The sequence below is a fragment of the Schistocerca americana genome, chromosome 2 (genome assembly GCF_021461395.2).
Source record: "Schistocerca americana isolate TAMUIC-IGC-003095 chromosome 2, iqSchAmer2.1, whole genome shotgun sequence".
Lineage (NCBI taxonomy): Eukaryota > Metazoa > Arthropoda > Insecta > Orthoptera > Acrididae > Schistocerca > Schistocerca americana.
Window position 1 is genome coordinate 181,861,545 of NC_060120.1, and position 22,519 is coordinate 181,884,063.

General features: G+C 44.3%; 2 protein-coding genes across 2 annotated transcripts in view; one reads left to right on the plus strand and one right to left on the minus strand.

The window, feature by feature from the left end:
- The window catches only part of LOC124594797 (GPI transamidase component PIG-T), a 96,731-nt gene extending 80,456 nt beyond the window's left edge, over window positions 1–16,275 (minus strand). Inside the window, exons 1-2 of the mRNA XM_047133217.1 lie at window positions 16,044–16,275; window positions 4,423–4,600 (exon numbers count right to left, since the gene is read on the minus strand). Coding sequence (XP_046989173.1) covers window positions 4,423–4,600; window positions 16,044–16,230 — 365 coding nt within the window. The 5' untranslated portion in view covers window positions 16,231–16,275. The remainder of the gene's footprint in view (window positions 1–4,422; window positions 4,601–16,043) is intronic.
- Window positions 16,276–16,482: 207 nt separating this feature from the next.
- Window positions 16,483–21,993, plus strand: LOC124595581. The gene is made up of 2 exons (XM_047134372.1): window positions 16,483–16,582; window positions 21,103–21,993. Exons 1-2 carry the CDS (start codon window positions 16,540–16,542, stop codon window positions 21,690–21,692), a joined length of 633 nt encoding a protein of 210 aa, XP_046990328.1. The 5' UTR covers window positions 16,483–16,539; the 3' UTR covers window positions 21,693–21,993.
- The last annotated feature ends 526 nt before the right edge of the window (window positions 21,994–22,519 follow it).

Below are 22,519 nucleotides of genomic sequence, written 5' to 3' on the forward strand. Positions count from 1 at the left end.
GCCAACAACTCTGCAACACATTAAAACCACCACCCTAAAAGCTCTAGGGCGGACGACGCAGAGGGACAAAGGACAGGCACAAAAATTTAGATGAAATGATAAAACCCACCCTCACAAATAAAACATAAAACTAAAGCTGCTGTTGAGGCATTGTTGCCCCCACACCTAAGGTAGGGTGTTGGGTAAGTTAAAAGACCGCTGCAGAGTGACTAAACATGGGCAGTCCAGCAAGATATGGACGACCATCATTTGTGAGCCATAGTGACACTGAGGTGGGTCCTCACGATGGAGAAGGTAACCTTGCGTTAGCCACATATGGCCAATACGGAGCCGGCAGAGGACAACTGATTTCCTGCGAGAGGCACGTATGTTAAGACTTACACACATTCGTAATCTCCTTAATGACACACAGTTCGTTGTGCGTACTGTTATGCCATTCTGTCTCCCACAGTTGAAAAACACCGTGGCATAAGACAGAACACAGGTCAGGTTCAGAGAAGCCGATCTCCATAAGCAGTTTACGTGTAACCTGTTTGGCCAGCCTGTCGGCAAGTTCATTGCCTGGGATTCCGACATGACCTGGGGTCCAGAAAAAGACCACTGAACGACTAGACCATTCCAGGGCATAGATGGACTCCTGGATGGTCACTACCAAAGGATTACAAGAGTAGCACTGGTCGATAGCTTGTAGGCTACTCAAGGAGTCAGTTCACAGAAGAAACTACTCCCCATGGCATGAATGGATGTGCTCAAGAGCATGAGATATGGCCACCAGCTCTGCAGTGAAAACACTGCAGCCATCAGGCAAGGAATGCTGTTCCATATGTCCTCCACGGACATACGCAAAGGCGATGTGACCATCAGCCATCGAGCAGTCAATGTAAACTGCTTCATGGCCTCGGTACATGTCAAGAATCGACAAGAAGTGGCAGCGGAGAGCGCGGCGTTAACTGAGTCCTTAGGGCCATGTAATAGGTCCAGGCGAAGCCATGGCTTGGTTGTACACCATGGAGATGTACGTGAATGGACCCCAAAATTAGGTAGTAAAGGCAAGGACTCCAGTTTGGATAGAAGGGATCGGACATGAACTGCAATTGTAAGCCCTGACCTGGGCCACTGATGTGGGAGATGAACCGGTGTGGGTGGGAGAAGGAGACGGTAATTCGGATGTGCAGGGGAACTACGAACATGTGCAATGTAACTGGCAAGCAGTTGTGCATGCTTAACCTTCAATGGAGGGACTCCAGCCTCCACCAGGATATTGGTCGCTGGACTTGTCCTAAAAGCTCCCGTCGCTAGTCCAATGCCACAATGGTGTGCTGGGTTGAGTAAACACAATGGCGAAGGTGCCGACAAACCAGACACCACACTCCCATAGACAAAGCGGGATTGAACAAGGGCTCTGTAGAGCTGCAGCAGTGTAGAGTGATTTGCACCCCAGTTAGTGTTGCTCAGGCAGCGGAGGGCATTGAGGTGCTGCCAGCACTTCCGCTTAAGCTGTCAAAGGTGAGGAAGCCAAGTCAATCGGGCATCGAAAACTAGTACTAAGAATCGATATGTCTCCACTACAGAGAATGGATCGTCATTAAGGTAAAATTCTGGCTCCAGATGAATGCGAAAGGCTGGGGGGTAATTCTCCAATGCAGAGCCTTGAGCATAGTGCTCAGCAAAGTGCTCGGCAATCATGTTTGCATCGCTAGAAAACACGCCATCGATGGTAATGCCACGGACACCTGTTGGGGTCTGGTACCCAAAAACACGTCTGATCTTCATCCAGACTTGGGAAGGTGACGTATGGCACCCAATGGTCGAGACACACCTCTCCCAACACTCCTGTTTCCGCCTTTTGATAAGCTGGTGAATGCGGACTCTGAACCTTTTAAAGGCTATTAGGTGCTCTAGCGAAGGGTGCCCCCTTATGTTGCTGTAGAGCTCGCCAATGATCTTTAATTGCCTCAGCAACTTCTGGCAACCACCAAGGTACCGACTTTTGCTAGGGGCACTCCAAAGAACGAGGGAGTGCATTTTCCACTGGAGATATGATTGTTGTAGTTACCTGCTCAACCACAACATTGATGGCACCATGCGGGGGAGATTCAACGGTGACAGCAGAGGTGAAGGCTTCCCAGTCTGCCTTGTTGAAAGCCCTCCTTGGTAGGCGTCCATGAGCATGACGCCAGGGGCATGACAGGAAGGTGGGGAAGTGGTCACTGCCACACAGGTTGTAATGTGCTCTGCAGTGGATATATGGGAGAAGTCCTGGGCTGCAAAGTGATAAATCAATGGCAGAGTAACTACCATGAGCCACACTGAAATGTGTGACGGCCCCAGTATTTAAGAGGTTGAGGCCGAACTGAGACAGTAAAGATTTGACATCTCTGCCTTGGCCAGTAACCATGGTGCCGCCTCACAAGGGGTTATGAGCGTTAAAATCTCCCAAAAGTAGGAAAGATTCAGGGGGTTGAGCAATCAGTGCAGTCAATGTGTTCAGGTGTACTGCAATATCTGGAGGAAGATATATGTTGCAGACAGTTATTTCCTGCGTCATATGTATCCTGACAGCCACAACTTCAAGAGGGGTTTGAAGGGGCACAGGCTCACTACATACCAAGTTCAGGAAATAGATGCAAACTCCACCTGACTCTCTATTATATTCACTACGGTTCTTGTTAATAACCCCTGTAGTCGAGAAGGGCAGGGGTCCACAATGCCGGGAACCAGATTTCCTGGAGGGCAACGCAGAAAGCAGGTGTAAAGCTTAACAATTGCTGCAGCTCAACCAGGTGGTGGAAAAAACTGCCTCATTTCCACGGGGGAATAATGTGATCATGTGGCTGGGAAGGCATGGAACATTCAATGAGGCAGTTTACGCCTCAGGATCACCTGCCGCATCCAACTTATTTCCTGAACAGTCTATATCCATTGTGTCTGAGGGTCCAGCAAGATCTAGGTCCTCAGTGATCCCACAATCTCCACCCCATCCTCAGATGCAGAACTTGTAGATAGCGGTGGTGTGGGAGCCACCAGAATTCCCTTTGGTCTTGGGGGTCTTCTTTATGGGTTTCTCTCACTGCTCGTTCGGTTTCTCTGGCTTGCAGGGCTTTTGTGATTCAGTCTCCAGGACTGAGGATAATCGTGAAGCCCTACGACCAGCTGCTTGTGGGTGTCATCTTTCCCACTAGCAGAAACCTGGGAAGGGAGTGACCCAAGGGACCCCTTCCTGGTGAGAGGAGCTGAAGAAGACTTACACTTCTCTGGCTGAGAAGTGGGGACTGGTGTCCCCGATGGCTGGGGGGGGGGGGGGGGGGGGGGGGGGAGTCTCCCGAGGTAGGTGGTGCGGGAGCAACAGGGAGGGAAGTGCCCCCCACCATCAAGGGTGCAAGTGTAGTCTTCTGACTCGGAGGGCCAACTGGAATTCGTGGAACTGGTGGGGCTAAAACTGTTATCATAGCAGTGGCATAAGAGGAGGTCATAGCCACAGGATGGAGGCACTCACATTTCCTCTTAGCCTCAGTGTAGGTCAGTCGATCCAGGGTCTTATATGCCATGATTTTCCTTTCTTGCTGTAAAATCCTGCAGTCTGGTGATCAAGGTGAATGATGCCCTCCACAGTGGGCACAGATGGGTGGCAGGACATATGGAGTATTTGGATGCGAAGGACGTCCACAATCTCAACATGTGACGCTGGAAATACAGCGGGATGACATATGGCCGAACCTCGGCACTTAGAGCACCGCATCGGGGGAGGGATATATGGCTTGTCACCACAGCTGTAGACCATCACCTTGACCTTCTCGGGCAATGGGTCACCCTCGAAGGCCAAGATGAAGGCACCGGTGGCAACCTGACTATCCCTCACACCCCTATGGACACGCCAGACAAAATGAACACAGCTCGTCGTCAGACTGCAAAAGAAGGTCCCTGTGGTTGGTTGGTAGTGAGTGAGTGAAGGAGGGAAGGAAGGAAGTATAGGTTTAATGTCCAGTCCACGGCAAGGTCATTAAAGACTGAGCACAAGCTCAGATTCGGAAAGGACAGGAAATCAATAGTGCCCTCTGAAAGGAAACCCCCCCCCCCCCCTCCCAAGCATTATTCTTAAACGATTTAGAGAAATGATGGAAAACCCAAGTATGGATGGCCAGATGGGGATTTGAATTAACATTCTCCCAACATTCTCCCAAATACTAATCCAATGTCTCACTGTTTTTAACATCAGCTGACTGAATGCAAAGAAGGAAATATTCAGATGGTTTATGTCTTTGATTTCATTTAAAGTTAAAATCAATTCTTTTGCTACTCTAAGATAGCAGGAGTGTGGTTTCCTTGGAGATCAGCCATAGCTATTGACTCTACTACTGAACATTAATCTATTACAGATGCTTTACAAAGCATAATTAATAAACAATGACCAGCATTACTTACTCCTTGTTGGTCGGCTTAAACCATGCCCAAACTTCAGCCCCTGGTGCTGCATCACGCACAGGATATCCCCAAAGTTGGTGCCGCCACAGGCCTCCTGTGAGACTCACGTGTAATTCTTGTACATCAAACTGGGCAACAATCTCACCCAGTGGACGTGGAAAGAGGTGACTGTGTTTGACTAAAAAAATTTCTCCTTTAGGACATATGTGTTATAAACTTATATTACTGGAACTAATAGTAATTTGATGAAAGTATGTGGATCATAGTCACAACTTTTTATACCCTTCATACTATTAAAATTTCAAGGCTATACCATACACCATTATCACATTACATGAAAGCAAATTTGGAAAAAAAAAATCGATTGAGATAATTTGTTGTTTTTGCTAATGGATTGTATAAATGCTTTTGCAAGAACTCAAACTGAGTAAGAAGCAAGGCTATCACAAAGAAGCAAATGGATGAATCTGTTTCATGATTATAACCAGAATGTACACTACTGGCCATTAAAATTGCTACACCACAAAGATGATGCGCTAAAGACGCGAAATTTAACCGACAGGAAGAAGATGCTGTGATATGCAAATAATTAGCTTTTCAGAGCATACACACAAGGGTGGCGCTGGAGGCGACACCTACAATGTGCTGACATGAGGAAAGTTTCCAACCAATTTCTCATACACAAACAGCAGTTGACCGGCGTTGCCTGGTGAAACGTTGTTGTGATGCCTCGTGTAAGCAGGAGAAATGCGTACCATCACATTGCCAACTTTGATAAAGGTCGAATTGTAGCCTATCGCGATTGCGGTTTATGTTATCGCGATTGCGGTTTATGTTATCGCGACATTCCTGCTCGCGTTGGTCGAGATCCAATGACTGTTAGCAGAATATGGACTCTGTGTGTTCAGGAGGGTAATACGGAACACCGTGCTGGATCACAACAGCCTCGAATCACTAGCAGTCGAGATGACAGGCATCTTATCCGCATGGCTGTAACAGATCGTGCAGCCACACCTCGATCCCTGAGTTTGCAAGACAACAACCACCTGCACGAACAGTTCGACAACGTTTGCAGCAGCAAGGACTATCAGCTCGGAGACCATGGCTGTGGTTACCCTTGTGCTGCACCACAGACAGGAGTGCCTGCAATGGTGTACTCAACAACGAACCTGGGTGCACAAATGGCAAAATGTCATTTTTTTGGATGAATCCAGGTTCTGTTTACAGCAACATGATGGTCGCATCCGTGTTTGGCGACATCGCGGTGAACCAACATTGGGAGCGTGTATTCATCATCGCCATACTGGTGTATCACCCAGCGTGATGGTATGGGGTGCCATTGGTTACACGTCTCTCTCACCTCTTGTTCGCATTGATGGCACTTTGAACAGTGGACGTTACATTTCAGATGTGTTATGACCTGTGGCTCTACCCTTCATTCGAGCCCTGTGAAACCCTACATTTCTGCATGATAATGCACGACCACATGTTGCATGTCCTGTACGGGCCTTTCTGGATACAGAAAATGTTCGACTGCTGCCTTGGCCAGCACATTCTCCAGATCTCTCACCAACTGTAAATGCCAGGGCAATGGTGGCCGAGCAACTGGCTCGTCACAATACACCAGTCACTACTCTTGATGAACTGTGGTATCGTGTTGAAGCTGCATGGGCAGCTGTACCTGTATATGCCATTCAAGCTCTGTTTGACTCAATGCCCAGGCGTATCAAGGCCGTTATTATGGCCAGAGGTGGTTGTCCTGGGTACTGATTTCTCAGGATCTATGCACCCAAATTGCGTGAAAATGTAATCACATGTCAGTTCTAGTATAACATATTGTCCAATGAATACCCATTTATCATCTGCATTTCTTCTTGGTGTGGCAATTTTAATGGCCAGTAGTGTAGTTTCACCACCGTTAATTTCTCAGGTTGAAATACAATCAGCAATTACAAAAAACACTTTCAGCTCTCTGAACTGCCAAAATAATCAATTATGCAAAATGTAAGGACAAAAATCACTGCTACTCCCCATAAAGATGACATGTTGAGTTGCAGACAGGCACAAAGGAAAGACTGTTACACACTTAGCTTTTGAACAAAGCCTTCTTCAGGACAGGAAAAACACACACACACACACACACACACACACACACACACACACACACACACACGACCGCCATCTCCAGCAGCTCAAGACAGAACACAACTGTCCGGAGAAGCAAAAGCAGTAATCTTAAGGTGGAGGGGAAGGGACAGCAGGGTACAGGTGGGGAGAGAGAAGAGAGCTGTCTGGTGGCACATGTACAGTGTCTAGATGGCAGCATGAAAAGACTGCCTCAAGCACTGTGTTGCCAACGGTGGGGAAGAAAGAGGGAGGGGGGGGGGTACCGAGGATGGAAAAGTTGATGAGCAGGGAAGAGGAAATTCGGGCAAGTGTGTTGCCAGAGGGTGGCATACAATGGATAGTGAGGAGGTGACAGAATAGTAGGGACATAAACTATCGGGTGGAGGGTCAGGGGATAGTAGTTTACCGTAGGCTGAGGCGGGGATAATCTTGGGAGCGAAGAATCTGTTCTAAGGATAACTCCCATCTGCACAGTTCAGAAAAGCTGGTGACATAGAGGAGAATCAAGATGGCTCGGCTAGTGAAGCAGAAATCTAGCATGTTATGTTCAGTTGCATGCTGTGCCACAGGGTGGTTTACTTCGCTCTTGGGCAAAGTTTGGCAGTGGCCACTAATGCTGGTGGACAGCTGGTTGGTTGTCATACCAAAATAAAAAACTGTGTAATGTTTGCAGCAGAGCTGGTATATGATATGGCTGTTTTCACAAGTGGTCCTGCCTCTGATGGGGTAGGGTAAGGCAGTGGCAGGACTGGAATAGGAAATGCTGAGTGAGTGGATTGGGCAGGTCTTGCACCTGGATCTTCTACAAGTGCTTAGGACTAGGATTTGGGGTGGCATTGGGATGGGCTAGGATGATGTGGAGATTCGGTGGGTGGCGGGACACCACTTTAGGAGGGTGGGAAGGATCTTCGGTAGAACATTCCTCATTTCAGGGCGCGATGATAGGTAAACAATGGCCGCAAGCAGGATGTGGTTCAGTTGTTCCAGTCTGCAGTGGTATTGACCGATGAAGGGGGCACTCTTTTGTAGCTGGTTATTCGGGGTGGTAGGAGGAGAGTCTGTCTGCAGACTAGGTCTGGGGGTAGGTCTACGCGATAGTACCCTGTCTGTGAGGGCCTTGGTGAGACCATTAGCATTACTGGGCAAGGGAGTTATTGTCACTGTAGATATACTGTCTCCCGAGGCCAGGCTGTATGGGAGGGATTGTTTGTTGTGGAAGGGATGACAGCTGTCAAAATGCAGGTTCTTTTGGTCATTGGTGAGTTTAATGTTGACAAATGTGTGGACGGAGCCATCAGAGAGGAGAAGATCAATGTCCAGGAAGGTAGCATGCTGGTTTTAGGAGGACTAGGTGAAGTGGATGGGAGAGAAGGTGTTGAGATTGAGAAGAACTATTCACATCCTGTCGCCCTCATTGTATGTTGCCCTCTGCCAAAGCACCTGCCTGTCTTGCCCCTTCCCTGCTCCTCTGTTTTTCACGTGCCATTTTCCCATCCCCAACTCTCTGACCCACATTCCCCCAACACTCCACCTGGGGCAGTCTTGTCGTGCCTCCATCTAGTCCCCGCACACTCCACCAGATAGCACTCTTCTCTCCACCCACCCACACCCAGTCCCCTACTTGTTTGTTTGTTTTAGGGCACAAAAACAACTAAGGTCATAAATGCCATTGTTATAACCTTAGGACATCAAGAAGTACAAGAACTTAAAAGTGACTATGCATTAAGCCCAGTCCATGAAAAGAAAGTGAGCTAAGAACAAGAACTTCCTCATGTATAAAGGTCCAGAAAATATGCTGCAGGACAGTGGAGGTCCCAAACCAAAGATTAAATCCCCTTTGCCATATTGTTTTGTTAGGAAATGGCGAAGTGTCAAAGGTTGCCGGCAACGAGCACAAAGTGGTGGGGGATCACCACTTAACAAATGGCGAAGGCTAAAATGACAATGCCCAATATGCAACTTAGCTAAAATGATCACCTCGCACAGAGAGTGCCAAGATCAGGTGTGCCAAGCTGCTGAGAGAGGTTTAATATCTCAGAGCTTGTTACCATGAAGAGGAGACCAATGGTGATGCCAAAGCAACAACACCTGCAGATAGACAGCAACACGCACATCATCCGAAGCCATGAAAAAGCTAGCAGACTGAGGTACGAGGATTGCAGCCTTGGCAGCAACGTCAGCAGCCTCATGTCCCATCAGACTGACGTGACCAGAAACCCACAAGAACATCACAGTGGCTGCCTCAACAGCCAGCAAATGGAATCTTTCTTGGACCCATCGCACTAATGGATGGACTATGTACAGCACACACAGGCTCTGAAGGGCACTGAGAGAGTCAAAGTAAATGACACAATTTATAAGCCTGTGTCACTGGATGTACTGCATGGCTTGATACAGGGTGAAGAGCTCCACTGTAAATACTGGGCAGTGTACTGGAAGCTGATACCGTAAAGTGTCAGCGCCAATGATGAAGGCACACCCAACACCACTGTCAGTCTTGGAGCCATCAGTGTACACGAAGGTGCTGACATTAAATTGTGTACAAAGGTCGAGAAACTTGCTGCAATAGATGGAATCCAAAGTAGTTTCCTTTGGAAGTGAATGAAGTCCCAGATGAATACAGGCCGCCGCACAAAGCCGACATGGTGAAGGGTTCACATCCATCGGGAACGGGCAGGTAGCATGAAATTAAGCTCCTGGAATAGGAGCTGAAAGCAAACTCCAGGAGGTAACAGAGAAGAGGGGACGTGCCCCATACTGGTGGTCAAGTGAGTCATCGAAAAAGGAGGCATAGGATGGGTGGCTAGGCTTGGCAGACAAACGGCATGTGTACCTGCTGACGAGAACATCACTTCGGTATGACAGAATTAGTTTTGCAGCATCTGCATAGAGACTCTCAACCAGGCTAGTGCAAAGAGCACTAGTGGCCAAATGGATTTCATGATGATGGACTGTGTTAAGACAACATAAGATGGACGGACGTGCAGATGGATAAACAAAATGATTCCTAGTCTAGTTTCGAACAGACAAGGGATCAGTACAAATGGAGGAGGGTGGTCTGATCTGTTCCCCAGGAGGTACCACTGAGGACATGTAGGACACTGAGGGACTGGATACAGTGTGCAGCCAGGTAACACACATGGGAGGACCAAGAGTGTTTTCTATCAACCATGAGCCCTAGGAATTTCGGAGTTTCAGCAAACGAGAGAGCAACAGGCCCAATGTGTAAAGATGGTGGAAGAAACCCATTGCACTGCCAGAAATTCATACAAACAGTTTTGTCAGTGGAAACACGAAAGCCACTGTCAGTGCTCCACGAGTAAAGACGATTGAGACCACTGAAGACTCTGCAGAGATGTCCAGTGGGAGACAGGCCATAATAGTGTTAATGGTTATAGCAAAGAGGACAACACTCCGGATGGAGCCTTGAAACTCCCCATTCTCCTGGATGAAGATGTCCGACAAGGCAGAACCCACACATACTTTGAAAACTCAGTCTTTTAAAAAGCCCTGGAAGCTCCATGTTTATAGAGTATGGAAGATACCAGTCCTCCAGCAGGAATCGTAGGCTTTCTCCACACCAGAAAACACGCCACAGTCTGGTATTTCTGCAGAGACACATTCCAGACATGGGTTGACAAAGTGACGAGGTGGTCAACTGCAGAACGGCACGCTCAAAATCCACATTGTGCAGTGGTTAGTAGATTGTGAGATTCATGCCAACTGGCCATGAATCATATGTTCCCTGACCTTGCAAATACAGCTGGTGAGAGAAGGGGCAGTAGTCCTTACCAGGCTTAGATACAAATATGACAGTGGCTTCAGACCAGCATCTGGAAAACACGTCTATCCAGATGTGATTGTATATATGAAGGAGAAAGTGCTTGCCTGCAAGAGAAAGGTGCTGCAACATCTGAAAGCCAACATCGTCTGGCCCTGGGGCTGAAGATCGGTGTGAAGCAAGGGCATGCTCCAATTCCCTCATAGTAATAGTGGCATTGTAGCATTCACGATCTGAGAGGAGAAGGGTATCATCTGAGCTGACTCCACTTGTTTCCAAGGAAAGAGGGCGGGTTGATAGTGGATGGAGCTCAAAATCTCCAGAAAATATTGGCCCAAGGTGTTGGAGATAGCTATAGGGCCCACAATGATATCACCTGCTACGGTCAGGCTGAAAATCAGGGAACAGACCTAGGTCCCAGAGAGCCAACAAAGGCTGCCCTACATGATGAAAGAGGGAGTGGAACTGTTGAAAACACTAGTACAGGAAATCCAACTAGCTTTTTAGCTATCACGAAGAATGCAACAACACTGCACACACAACTGTTTATAACAAATACAGTTCACCATAGTAGGATGATGGTTAAAAATGTAGAGACCATGTCTCTACACATGAATCGCATCACGGCACACTTCAGTCCACCATGAGACTAAGTGTGACGTATGTAACCTTCCGCATTGGTAAAAATAACATTCCTGAGGTACTCTACCGGGTCATCACAACTGTGGAAATGCCATTTGTCAAAGGTCGCCAGGGAGGAATAAAGCCTCCAGTCCACCGAGGTGCAGCTGGGAGAGTCTTTGAATCTTTAGCTTCATTCTGTTTATGTTTAGTAGACATAGACTGACATGATGATTGGCTCATTGCAAGAAAATCCCCCATGACTAGCAGTGTCTCTGATGGCGTGCTCCTTCCGATTGGAGGTCAGATATTACAAGTTACCTGGTCACCAGTTACAAGTCAAATGCATGGCCCAACCTTCATCCTTCAGGAGTACACAGCGAGCAGGAAGAAACAAAGAGGAACCTAAAATGCTGAAGCAGAGAAAGGGTAGGATATGGAGAATGAAGAAAGAAAGAAAAAACAGTTGAGGGACTGTTCTAATGTCAGGCTACTAAAACTTCAGAATACATTCCTAAAAATATCTCACACACATTCCCCGAAGGAGGGGAAAAAGAATAGGAGGAGGAGAGACATGCAGCATGGAAAGGGAATAGGTGCTGCTGCAAAGGTTGGAGCCCCATGGTAGCTAAGCACAGACTCGTCAAAGAGTGGTGAACCCTTGGAGGGGATGCACCCTATGATAGCTGTTTTCGTTTGATTCGACAGCCGCATTCTGGTCTTAGCTGCTGGAGATGGTGGTTATGTGAGTGTGAGGTCTGCTTGTTTGTGTGAATAAATGTGTGTGTTTCCTTTTTTTTTTAAGAAGGTTTTGGTCAAAAGCTGAGTATGTAACTGTCTTTTTGTTGTGCCTGTCTGCAACTCAATGTGTCATCTTTACAGTGGGTAGCAATATAACCTTTTCCTTATATTGTTGATATTCCAGCCTGTATTTTCCATTGTTTAATTGTGCAAAATGGTAACTCAAGATCAACATCCAAGTTCACCTGTCCTACACATAATAATTTTAATGTTTAATATCAACCGCTATTCACCACAAAGGAGGCACTGAGTGGCCAAAAGACACACTAAAAAAAATTTGTTTCCATTGGTCAGTGCCAATCGGGAAATAGTATACACTAGCCAGTGATACATGCTGAATCTAGAAATATGAATCGGTTACTTTTGTTCTAAGCATGGAGAGCACAAGACCAATGATTACTGATCTTGCTGTTACGGATTAAAAGGTTAGTTACTGGTTTTCGTATTTATTTTATGCTCTGTGTATTTCTCAGAATATGCCATGATTTCTTGGGACATTGTTTCATATTCTAGTGTTATAGTTTCATTGTGAGTTGAAAAAGCCAACATACGTGACTGGAGGAAAACTGGCTATGCTGAAGGGCTGATTGGTATAGCCTAAGGTCTAGGTTAATAACTGAATTGGACAGATTTAAAATATACTCACCAACTGGTGGCAGAAAAAACAGGCAGAAGGATTGAGGGGTGAAGGAAATGGATTGGAGAGGTCTAGTAGAAGGTGTCGATTTCGGGGAAGTCACCCAGAACTGCGGATCAGGGGAGACTTACCGGATGGGATGAGAAGGAAAGACTTGTTGTTGGCAGTCCCCAACAATCAGTCTTTCCTTCTCACCCCATCCGGTAAGTCTCCCCTGACATGCAGTTATGGCTGACTTCCCGAAAGAAGTGTAATCTCCAATGAAGAAAAAAAAAGATCCAGAAGAAAGAAGAAATATTGGACAGACAGAAGAGCAAAAACCCCTTTAAATACTAAATTATAACAATTCTCTGAATAAAAATTGTATACTAAGGTGACAAAAGTGTGAGATACCTCCTAATATTGTGTTAGACCACCTTTTGCCTGGTGTAGTGCAGCAACTAGACATTGAACGGAAACAACAAGTCATTTGACATCTCCTGCAGAAATACTGAGCCATGCTGCCTCTATTGTTGTCCATAATTGTGAAAGTGTTGCCAGTGCAGGATTCTGAGCACAAGCTGACCTCTCAATTGTGTCCCATAAATGTTCGATGGATTCATGCTGGGTGATCTGGGTGGTCAAATCATTCGCTCTATTTGTTCTACAATGTTCTTCAAACCAACTGTGGCCTGGCGACATGGTTCACTGTCATCCATAAAAATTCTATCATTGTTTGGGAACATGAAGTCCATAAATGACTTCAAATGGTCTCCAAGTAGCCGACCATAACCATTTCTGGTCAGAGATGAGTTCAGTTGGACTAGAGGACCCAGTCTATTCCATGTAAACATAGTCCATACCATTATGGAGCCACAAGCAGCCTGCACAGTGCCTTGTCGACAACCTGGGTCCATGCATTCGTGAGGTCTACAACACACTCAAACCCTACCATCAGCTCTTTCAACTGAAATTGGGACTCATCTGACCAGACCACTGTTTTCCAGTAGTCTAGAGTCCAATTGATATGATCACGAGCTCATGAGAGGCACTGCAGGTGACGATGTGCTGCTGGCAAAGGCACTCGCGTCAGTCATATGCTGCTATACCCCTTTAATGCCCAATTTTGCCACACTGTCCTAACAGGTATGTTTGTCGATCATCCCACATTGGTTTCTGCGGTCATTTCATGCAGTGTTGCTTGTCTGTTAGCACTGGCAACTCTACACAAATGGTGCTGCTCTTAGTCATTAAGTGAATACTGTCTGCCACTGTGTTGCCCATGGTGAGAGGTAATGCCTGAAGTCTGGTATTCTCAGCACACTGTGGATCTCTGAATGTTGAATTGCCTAACCATTTCTGGAATTGAATGCCCCATGCATCTAGCTCCAATTACCATGCCACACCATGTGTGAAATTGTTGGCAGTGTTTGTAGTTAGGGACGTAAGGTTTGGAAGCTATTCCATTGAGTTATCAATTATTTTATTTTTTATTCATTTATGTGTTTGGCGTTACTGGTTTGTTGTTTGTGGTGCAGTAAGACATCTAATTTATTGTGTGGTTTCTGTTGTTAGGTATCGATATGACGATGAAATGTAACAGTGCTATGTTGCGGCTGGAGATCAGGGAGGACATGTTGCCCATTATTAAATTCCTCCAGTTATTTGGACTGATTGATGAGATTGTGAAGCTTAGTATTTGTCGCAAGAACATGAGGTTGATCAGAGTTCCGTTTTCTTGGACCAGCGATGGGTACATATGGCGGTGTGTGTGTGTGTGTGTGTGTGTGTGTGTGTGTGTGTGTGTGTGAGGGGTGAGGGGGGGGGGGGAGTTCAGAGGCGGTCCGACCTAGTTTCCAGCACTGGAATTTGTCGGTGGTAAGAAGTAATTGTTATGTTGGGTATATTCTTCTCGAGTTGTGATGTTTCGTATATTTATGGTGTACTGAATGTCTTGATTTATGCAGGGATGTTTGATTTTTATACTGAGGTGTTGTGGTTTTGGTTTTATTTTTCATAGTTGTAGGTGTTGGTTTTTTGGTATCAATAGTTGTGGTTGGTTATAAAGGGCAAGGGAAATCACCGATTCCAATTTTCATAGTTTTAGTTTTAGGTATTGGTGTTTTGGTTTTGTCAGCTGTGGTAAAGGGAAATGTCCAATTCCTATTTTTGAAGTTTTTAGCTGTAGGTGTTAGTGTTTTGGTATCTTCAGGTGTGGTAGGCCTATATAGGTCAAGGGAAGTGTCAGATTCCTATAGATTTTGGTGGTGTAGCAGAATGCCTTTTTTTTTTTTTTTTTTTTTTTTTTTTGGTTAGGTTTTGGATTGTGGTGTGTTTTTTATTGTTATACTTAGCTTGTCCGCACCCTAAAGCCCCCAATTTCCTGCATTGTCCTGTTATTTTGATTGTATTTTTGGAGGGAGATGTTATTGTCGTATTTATATGTATTTTCGTGTTTGTTGCCATGTGCGTATAGTGATGTCATAGGTGCCATATTAGAGATGCTTAGAATAGACATTTTCGTAATACTGATGAGTCATGGGTCATAGCATTCAGGTGGAATCTGACACTTTCATAATCCCCAGCACTTGTCTTTCTGGAAGTCAAACTGATTTACACAACATTATATTCTGCTATGAAATACTGGATCTGAGTTGCCACAATTTTTTTAAATACTGTTGAAAAGACTAGGAGAAGTCTGTCTAATCAGAAGCTTCCTACACCTTACCTTGAGCCTTTCTTTATAACAGTTTTACTGGGTGAGAATAGATACAAATCAAAATTAACAATATTAGCAAATACACAAAATTACATCACCTAAGAATAACAAAAATCTTTCAAATATAATAAAAACAGTATTTTAAAGCTTGATTTTAAACCTTATCCAGAGGGTCTCAAAAACAAACATATCTTTTCTAGTATAAAAACACCTGCTCTTTCTAATGAGGAAATAAATTATTCATATTTAGCAATATAATATCAAAGTACATACACATTTGATGGAACAAGTTTCGCTGACATAGCTGATTTATTTGTAACAATTTAAGGTCAGCAGTGTCAGTTCTCATCAGCCCTTCTTTACATTTTGTCGTGTTTGCTTATGTGAATTTAGGTGAAATATGTGATTCTGCTTCTCAGGCATGAGAGTTCAGTTTGATTATCATACAGGTGTGTGTGTGTGTGTGTGTGTGTGTGTGTGGTGTTATGTCTTGACCTCTGATCACTGAACACCCTATTTCTATTGTGGTCACTAAGGGCTGTGCAGTATGACAACTAGTGGAAAATTTCTCTAGAACCAGAACATAAGTTATGTAAACCCAGATGATGATGAAACAAACCAATGGTGATTAATTGCACATTTATGAAGTACTCTCCTATGTTCACTTTGGTCTGGCGTTAACTTCTTTGTTATAATACCTAGAAACAGCCCGCGTTCTTCACTGCACAACCACAAATTTTGGCTTTTCATCTCATATTTTCTCCCCTAACGCGTCTTCAATTCGTTACATAATAAAGAAAGTTTTTTACCCTGGGATCTGTAGCTCTGAAATGTGAACTAATACAGGGACGATGCAGCAGTTCTGAGCTTTACAACGAACATACTGCCATTGTTCATCAAAAATCTTTTAATACACAATCTGTAACCTGGTAAATAAAAACAGAATATAAACTTACAAGATTCTGCGTCCGGTTCAACATCCCATACGGTAGTAAATTGGAAATATGCATACACATGATCATCAGGTAATGGTTTTAATAGCAGCTCTTCATTAAACACATCGTTTTTTGATGACGCCAACACAACTGTCAAACACAATATTAATGTACTAATTAACTTTGTACCATAACCACTTTCCCCCATAGTTTCAAACAGCGTCTGCTAGGAAACTCATTGAAAGATATGCTACGGTGCGTGGTAGCGGTTTTCAACAGAAGGTCTTGAAAATAATATAATGCTGTTGAATTTTTTTGTATGCATTGTGTCATTATTTAAGGTTGTCAAATTCCAAATTTCTGTATTGAAACTAAGCCATGACGTCAACCCTAAACAACTTATTCCGCCAGCTTATTTATCTAGTAACCTGGGGTCTTTTCTTCGCCGCGTATGGTCTTTGAATACAGATGTGTTGTGTTTACGTTTGGTGAGTGCGGTGATGCGTTGATCATTGTTATGAATCAACTAAAACTGCTCGATTGTTTTCGTCAGCTTTCAAGTAAGTAATATTGTGGTACCCTGATAATTACTTTGCTTGATGATGATGTTCTAGGACGTTTAAACTAGGGTCAACATTACGTTGACACACAGACTAAGAAGTAAATCGTAATCCACATACACATGAAAGACACAAGTAAAATACAACATCATTAAAAACCCAGTCTATTTCATTCCAGGATCACGACTGAAATGACATTTATTGCCTGTATCTAAGCAGTTTGAGGCACAAATGGTCGTTTGCTTTAATTTGTTACGTTCTTGTTGAAGTTAATATTCGCCGTCATGCCCCCTCATTTCCCGTAAGTTTAGTAATTTTCATTAGAACGTGACAGCAGTGACACTCAAATTGTCGAACTTTTTATGCGTAGAACTGTTCTGTCACTGTAAGCTAGAACAGTATCATGTTTATCAATGAGGACATATATATGTACTTCCATACTCTGCAAACCACCGTGAGGTGCATGGCATCTGTATCTAAGGACGCTGATGGTCTCGCCGTTTACCGCACCAAAACAGTAATAGCCTCTAATGCATGTTTCTTTTATATATGTGTTAATTGCATTATATACTGATTCCGGTCAAGTTACTAGATACGGATTATTCACTCCCAGATACTTGCCTGAGATGACCGATTCCAACTGTGACTCGATGTTATAGGATACCACGTTTTTTCGTTTTGTGAAGCGCACAATTTTATGTTTCTTTTGGAAATCTTTGTATCACTTTGAAATATTATCAAGGTGTGTCTGAATATTTATGCAGCTTCTTTCAGGTTGATGTCAGGGATATTTGACAGCAGTTTTGTGGATCACTTCTTGTACATTTCTTGTAAACGGATGGGACTTGTGATTTTTTTCTGGGAACTGGGCATGGCCTTTGGTCAAGGTGTCTAAGATAGATTATAGGCCTAGTTAGAAGAGTAGCTAACTCAACCTCATATTCACTATAGAATCTGATATAGGGATCCTGTCAGGCCCTGGGGCCTTGTTCAGTTTTAACAAGTTTTACTTTGTGAACACCACTGACACTAACAATTATTTCACTCATCCTCTCTGTGGCATGAGGATTACATCTACATCCATACTCCGCAATCCACCTGATGGTGTGTGGCGGAGGGTACCTTGAGTACCTCTATCGGTTCTCCCTTCTATTCCAGTCTCATATTGTTCGTGGAAAGACGGATTGTCGGTATGCTTCTGTGTGGGCTCTAATCTCTCTGATTTTATCCTCATGGTCTCTTCGCGAGATATATGTAGGAGGGAGCAATATACTGCTTGACTCTTCAGTGAAGGTATGTTCTCGAAATTTTAACGAAAGCCCGTACCGAGCTACTGAGCATCTCTCCTGCAGAGTCTTCCACTGGAGTTTATCTGTCATCTCCGTAATGCTTTCGCGATTACTAAATGCTCCTGTAACGAAGCGTGCTGCTCTCTGTTGGATCTTCTCTATCTCTTCTATCAATCCTATCTGGTACGGATCCCACACTGCTGAGCAGTGGGCAAACAAACGTACTGCAACCTACTTCCTTTGTTTTCGGATTGCATTTCCTTAGGATTCTTCCAGTGAATCTCAATCTGGCATCTGCTTTACCGACAATCAACTTTATATGATCATTCCGTTTTAAATCACTCTTAATGCTTACTCCCAGATAATTTATGGAATTAACTGCTTCCAGTTGCTGACCTGCTATTTTGTAGCTAAATGATAAGGGATCTGTCTTTCTATGCATTCGCAGCATATTACACTTGTATTTATTAAATTGGGGCCAGTTCCTGTCCCGCTTGATAATGGTTATCAAGGGTAATGCAGAACTGCAGTTCATCACTTAAATGCTGTGTGACACAATTCGTTAGAAGACTATACTGGCTTATCATGGCACCACTCCAAATATAGCTGTTTGTCTTGAAGTGTTGGTTGCAGCCTACACATAGGATGGAATTCCCTAGTCCAGCTGCTGCTGGTCTCTGACCAGTTGTGCAAGATGACACACAATGTTGCAGGGAGTACATTACTTCTTATCAGATTACTGGTGCTCAGTGCACACTATGGCAGTCCTCTCTTGTGGAGGTCAGATATGGTTGACCAGAACCTTGACAACGAGGAAGCCAGCCCCTGTGTGCCCATGCAGTCCAACATTGGGCCACTGTCACATTCTAATGCCCCACAAATCTAGATATGCAAAAAACACACACACATACTATATTAGTCTCCATTCAGAAGTTATTCTTTAGATTAGGAGAAGTTGTAAAGCAGATATGATTTCAGTCTGTATTTGAAGTTAATTTTATTATCTATTAAAATCTTTACATCACAAGGGTGGTAGGTGGACAAAGATTATTATGGCTGAATGCTGCATTCCTCTCTGCTTCTTGTGTATTTTATTTAGACTTAAATTTTGACAAAAAAACTTCGTAAGGGGGAGAGTGTTGTGTGAGGTTGTTGCCAGTACATCCAGTTCTTAAAGAGCTGGCTACAAATGATTCCAGCCGGGACACCAAACGGAAATACGAAAGCGTCTGATCCCACCCGTCTGCTTTGACCCATGACGTCACAAATGACGGAAACGACCATAAACCATGATTCCAATATGGCGCATATAAAGTCGTTACACACACATTATGAGAACGAAAAACAAACACACACACACACATTCCACAAAAAGCCTAATGACACTAACGGGACAAGCGCAGGAAATAGGGCATTTTTGGGTGGGGACAAACTAAATATAAACAAATTTAAACACCCACCCCCATACAAAACCACGCAAAACGACGAAAAAAATCGACATCACAAAACTCTCCAAATACCACTAAACACAATATCATCTGGAATCGGACACTTCCCTTGACCTATATAGCTCAACAGCAGCTCCCAATCCCATAAATTAGGACCTAACACTTCCCTTGACCTATATAGCTCAAAAACATCTCCCGATACCAATACAAACATTCACAGCCACACATTGGGATCGAACACTTCCCTTGACCTGTTATCCTTACGACATCTCCACATACAGCCGTCCCTGGTCCGAGACACCGGAACTTTAAGTGAGCCTCATTTCTTCACGACATACTGAACACTTCACGACTTCATCCAAAAATCCGAATAGTTGAAGAAATTTTATTAGAGACAATGCACTGTCCCCCATCATAGCCGAAACCGAAAACTGTTGACCCTGTCAGTCATATCTATACCTACCAAAGACATAAAAAAAGCAATTTACCAAAATTCACACACGACGCCACACTCTCAAACTAAACCAAAAACATCACCTAATACACCACCAGAGAGCACCACCGATCGCATCAAAATGGCACCTCAAAACACGCCACTTTCACAAACTAAATTCCGCGCCGTTGTGACATCACACACCACAACAGCCTTACGTCACGGGTCAAAGCCGACGGGTTGGATCGGACGCTTCGGTCGACCCCACCAGACAGTATCCTTATTAAACACTTCTTTGCTGCAAAGGTCACAACATCCTAGTCCATCCCTATTACATTTCCTATTCCCTTCCCTCGTCAGAAGGATCACATCCCTGTGGAAGACCCAATTGCAAGACCTGCCCAGCCCACCCACCAAGCACTTCCTATTCCAGTACTGTCACAGCCTTATCCTATTCCATCAGAGACTGGGCCACCTATGAAAGCAGCCATGTCATATGTCAGCTCTGGTGCAATCATTTCACAGCTTTTCCTGGTGGTATGGCTGCCGACCAGCTGTCCATCAGGATGGATGGCCACAGCCAAACTTTGGCCGAGGGCAAAGTGGACCACCCTGTGGCACAACATGCAGCTGAACATAACATGCTTGATTTCAATGGCTGCTTCACTGCCTGAGTCATCTGGATTCTCCCCTCCATCACCAGCTTTTCTGAACTATGGAGAAGGGATGTATCCTTACAACACATTGTCCAATCCCAAAATTATCCTGCCCCCAAGCTACAGTAACACACTTTCCCCACAGCCTCTCCCAACATTTCCCACACCCCTTTTCCCTATTCTCACCTCCCATTCTCTTTGTGTACTGTCCTGTGCCAATTCATTGCCCACGTTTCCCTGCTCTTCTCCTTTTTTGCTTTCTGTGTGCCCCCCTCCCCCACCTCCCAGTCCCACAGCCTCCTGACCATCTACCTGTTGGTAGTCCAGTCCCTGCACACACTGCTGGACAATGCTGTTCTCTCCACCACCCCTACTGCTATCCCATCCCCTTCCCTGCTCCCTCCAGATTGCTGCTTCCACTCTGCCTGAGAGTTGCATTTTGATATGAGCTGCTGGGGATGGCAGTCGTGTGTGTGTTTGTTGTGCTTGCTTGTGTGAATGAAGGTGCATGTGTTTCTTTTTCTGGCAAAGGCTGTGGCCAAAAGCTAATGTGTTAGTGTCTTTCAGTTGTGCTTTCCTGTAACTTATCATGTCATATTCATGGCTGGTGGCAGTCTCTCTTTTCTTTACATTATAAATATTTTATTCTTTCCTCCGTAGTTTGCTTTACAATTTTCTCATATTTTTGTTACAGGATGCTACTCCCAGAGAGCATTGGCCTGTTCACCCCACAGTTATATTTCTGGGACTGCAGTCATGCCAAAAGGAATTACCAATCCAAATTTCAAAGAAATTTGTTTTACTGGCACTAAAGTAACAAGTAATTACAAAATATTTCAGTTGAATGACAGAGTAACAACATCTTTTCTCCAGTTTTCACCTAATGTAACACAAAGGAGGCCAGTTCCACCTGTGCTCGATGCACCTAATGTCACTTCATCAAATATGTTTGAACTTCCAGCCTGCAGTGTTATTGACTATTTACATGAAATTCCAGTGAAGGATATCAGTGTGCCTACTGTAGGAAATGTAACTGAGAAAATTGCTGCACGGCTCATAGTGATCAGGAGGCGAAAAATGAAGAAACATAAATTGCGAAAACTGCGTAAAAGAATGAAATTTGAATGGGCAAAAGTTCGCCAGCGAAGAGAGCTAAGAAAGGAGAAGAAATTTCAAGCGGGCCTGATAAAGAAAATAAAAATTGCAGAAAGTTTTGATGCAAAGGCATTTGTTGCCCAAAAATTAGCTAAAGCCCACGCCGCAAAGCAAACAATCAAATCGTAAAATATCTAATCCATGTGCTGAATCTTGTATATATAATCTGAATTTTTGATAGTAAATTATTAATTTTATAAATCCAGAACATTGATCTTTTTCTCATTTTTAATATTCACTTTCGCTATCATAGGAAAAGTCATCTGTTGAGTAACTACTGCAAAATTTGAAGTAAATGATTGTGAACTCAGAGTAGCCAGCTCTTAGCCCAAAATAGTCTTCATTATTACATATAGTGTTATTTCTTTTACATTGTTTAATTGTTTGGTGTAACTTGAGGAAGGCCAATAAGATTTAAATGTTTAACAAACTGTGCTAGTTCTTTTTTTTTTTATATAATGTTTATTGAAGCTGTGTGATATAAAGTGTTAGACTTGCTTGTTTTGTTGGAAATGATGCTTACCTGACTAATGTGAAGCAGTTAACAACATGAAATGTAAATAACAGAAGAAGTATTGTTGAGGTATCCCCAGTAATCACGTAAACAAGATTTTTGATGTTGTTGGCTTTTGGACGAATCCTCCTTCAGAGATAATAGAATATACATAAATACAGCTGTACGGCTATATTGTCCCAGGGGATTACATTGGCCCAGCACTGCAGCCTGATTGAGTTGAGGGATTCTGTTCGGTGGAGTGGGTGAGGGGAAAATGTCATGGGGAGTAGGAAAGCGGGCTCAAGGCACACAGATCAGAAATGTGGTACTGGTGGGCATATTCTGGCCACAGGCAGGTGGGGTTGTGGCAGTGGACTGGAAATGGTGGGGGGGGGAGGGGGGGGGTAGAACAAAAGGAGAGGGAGAGACTGGAGAGGAGGAGGGTGTGAGTGCAGGATGA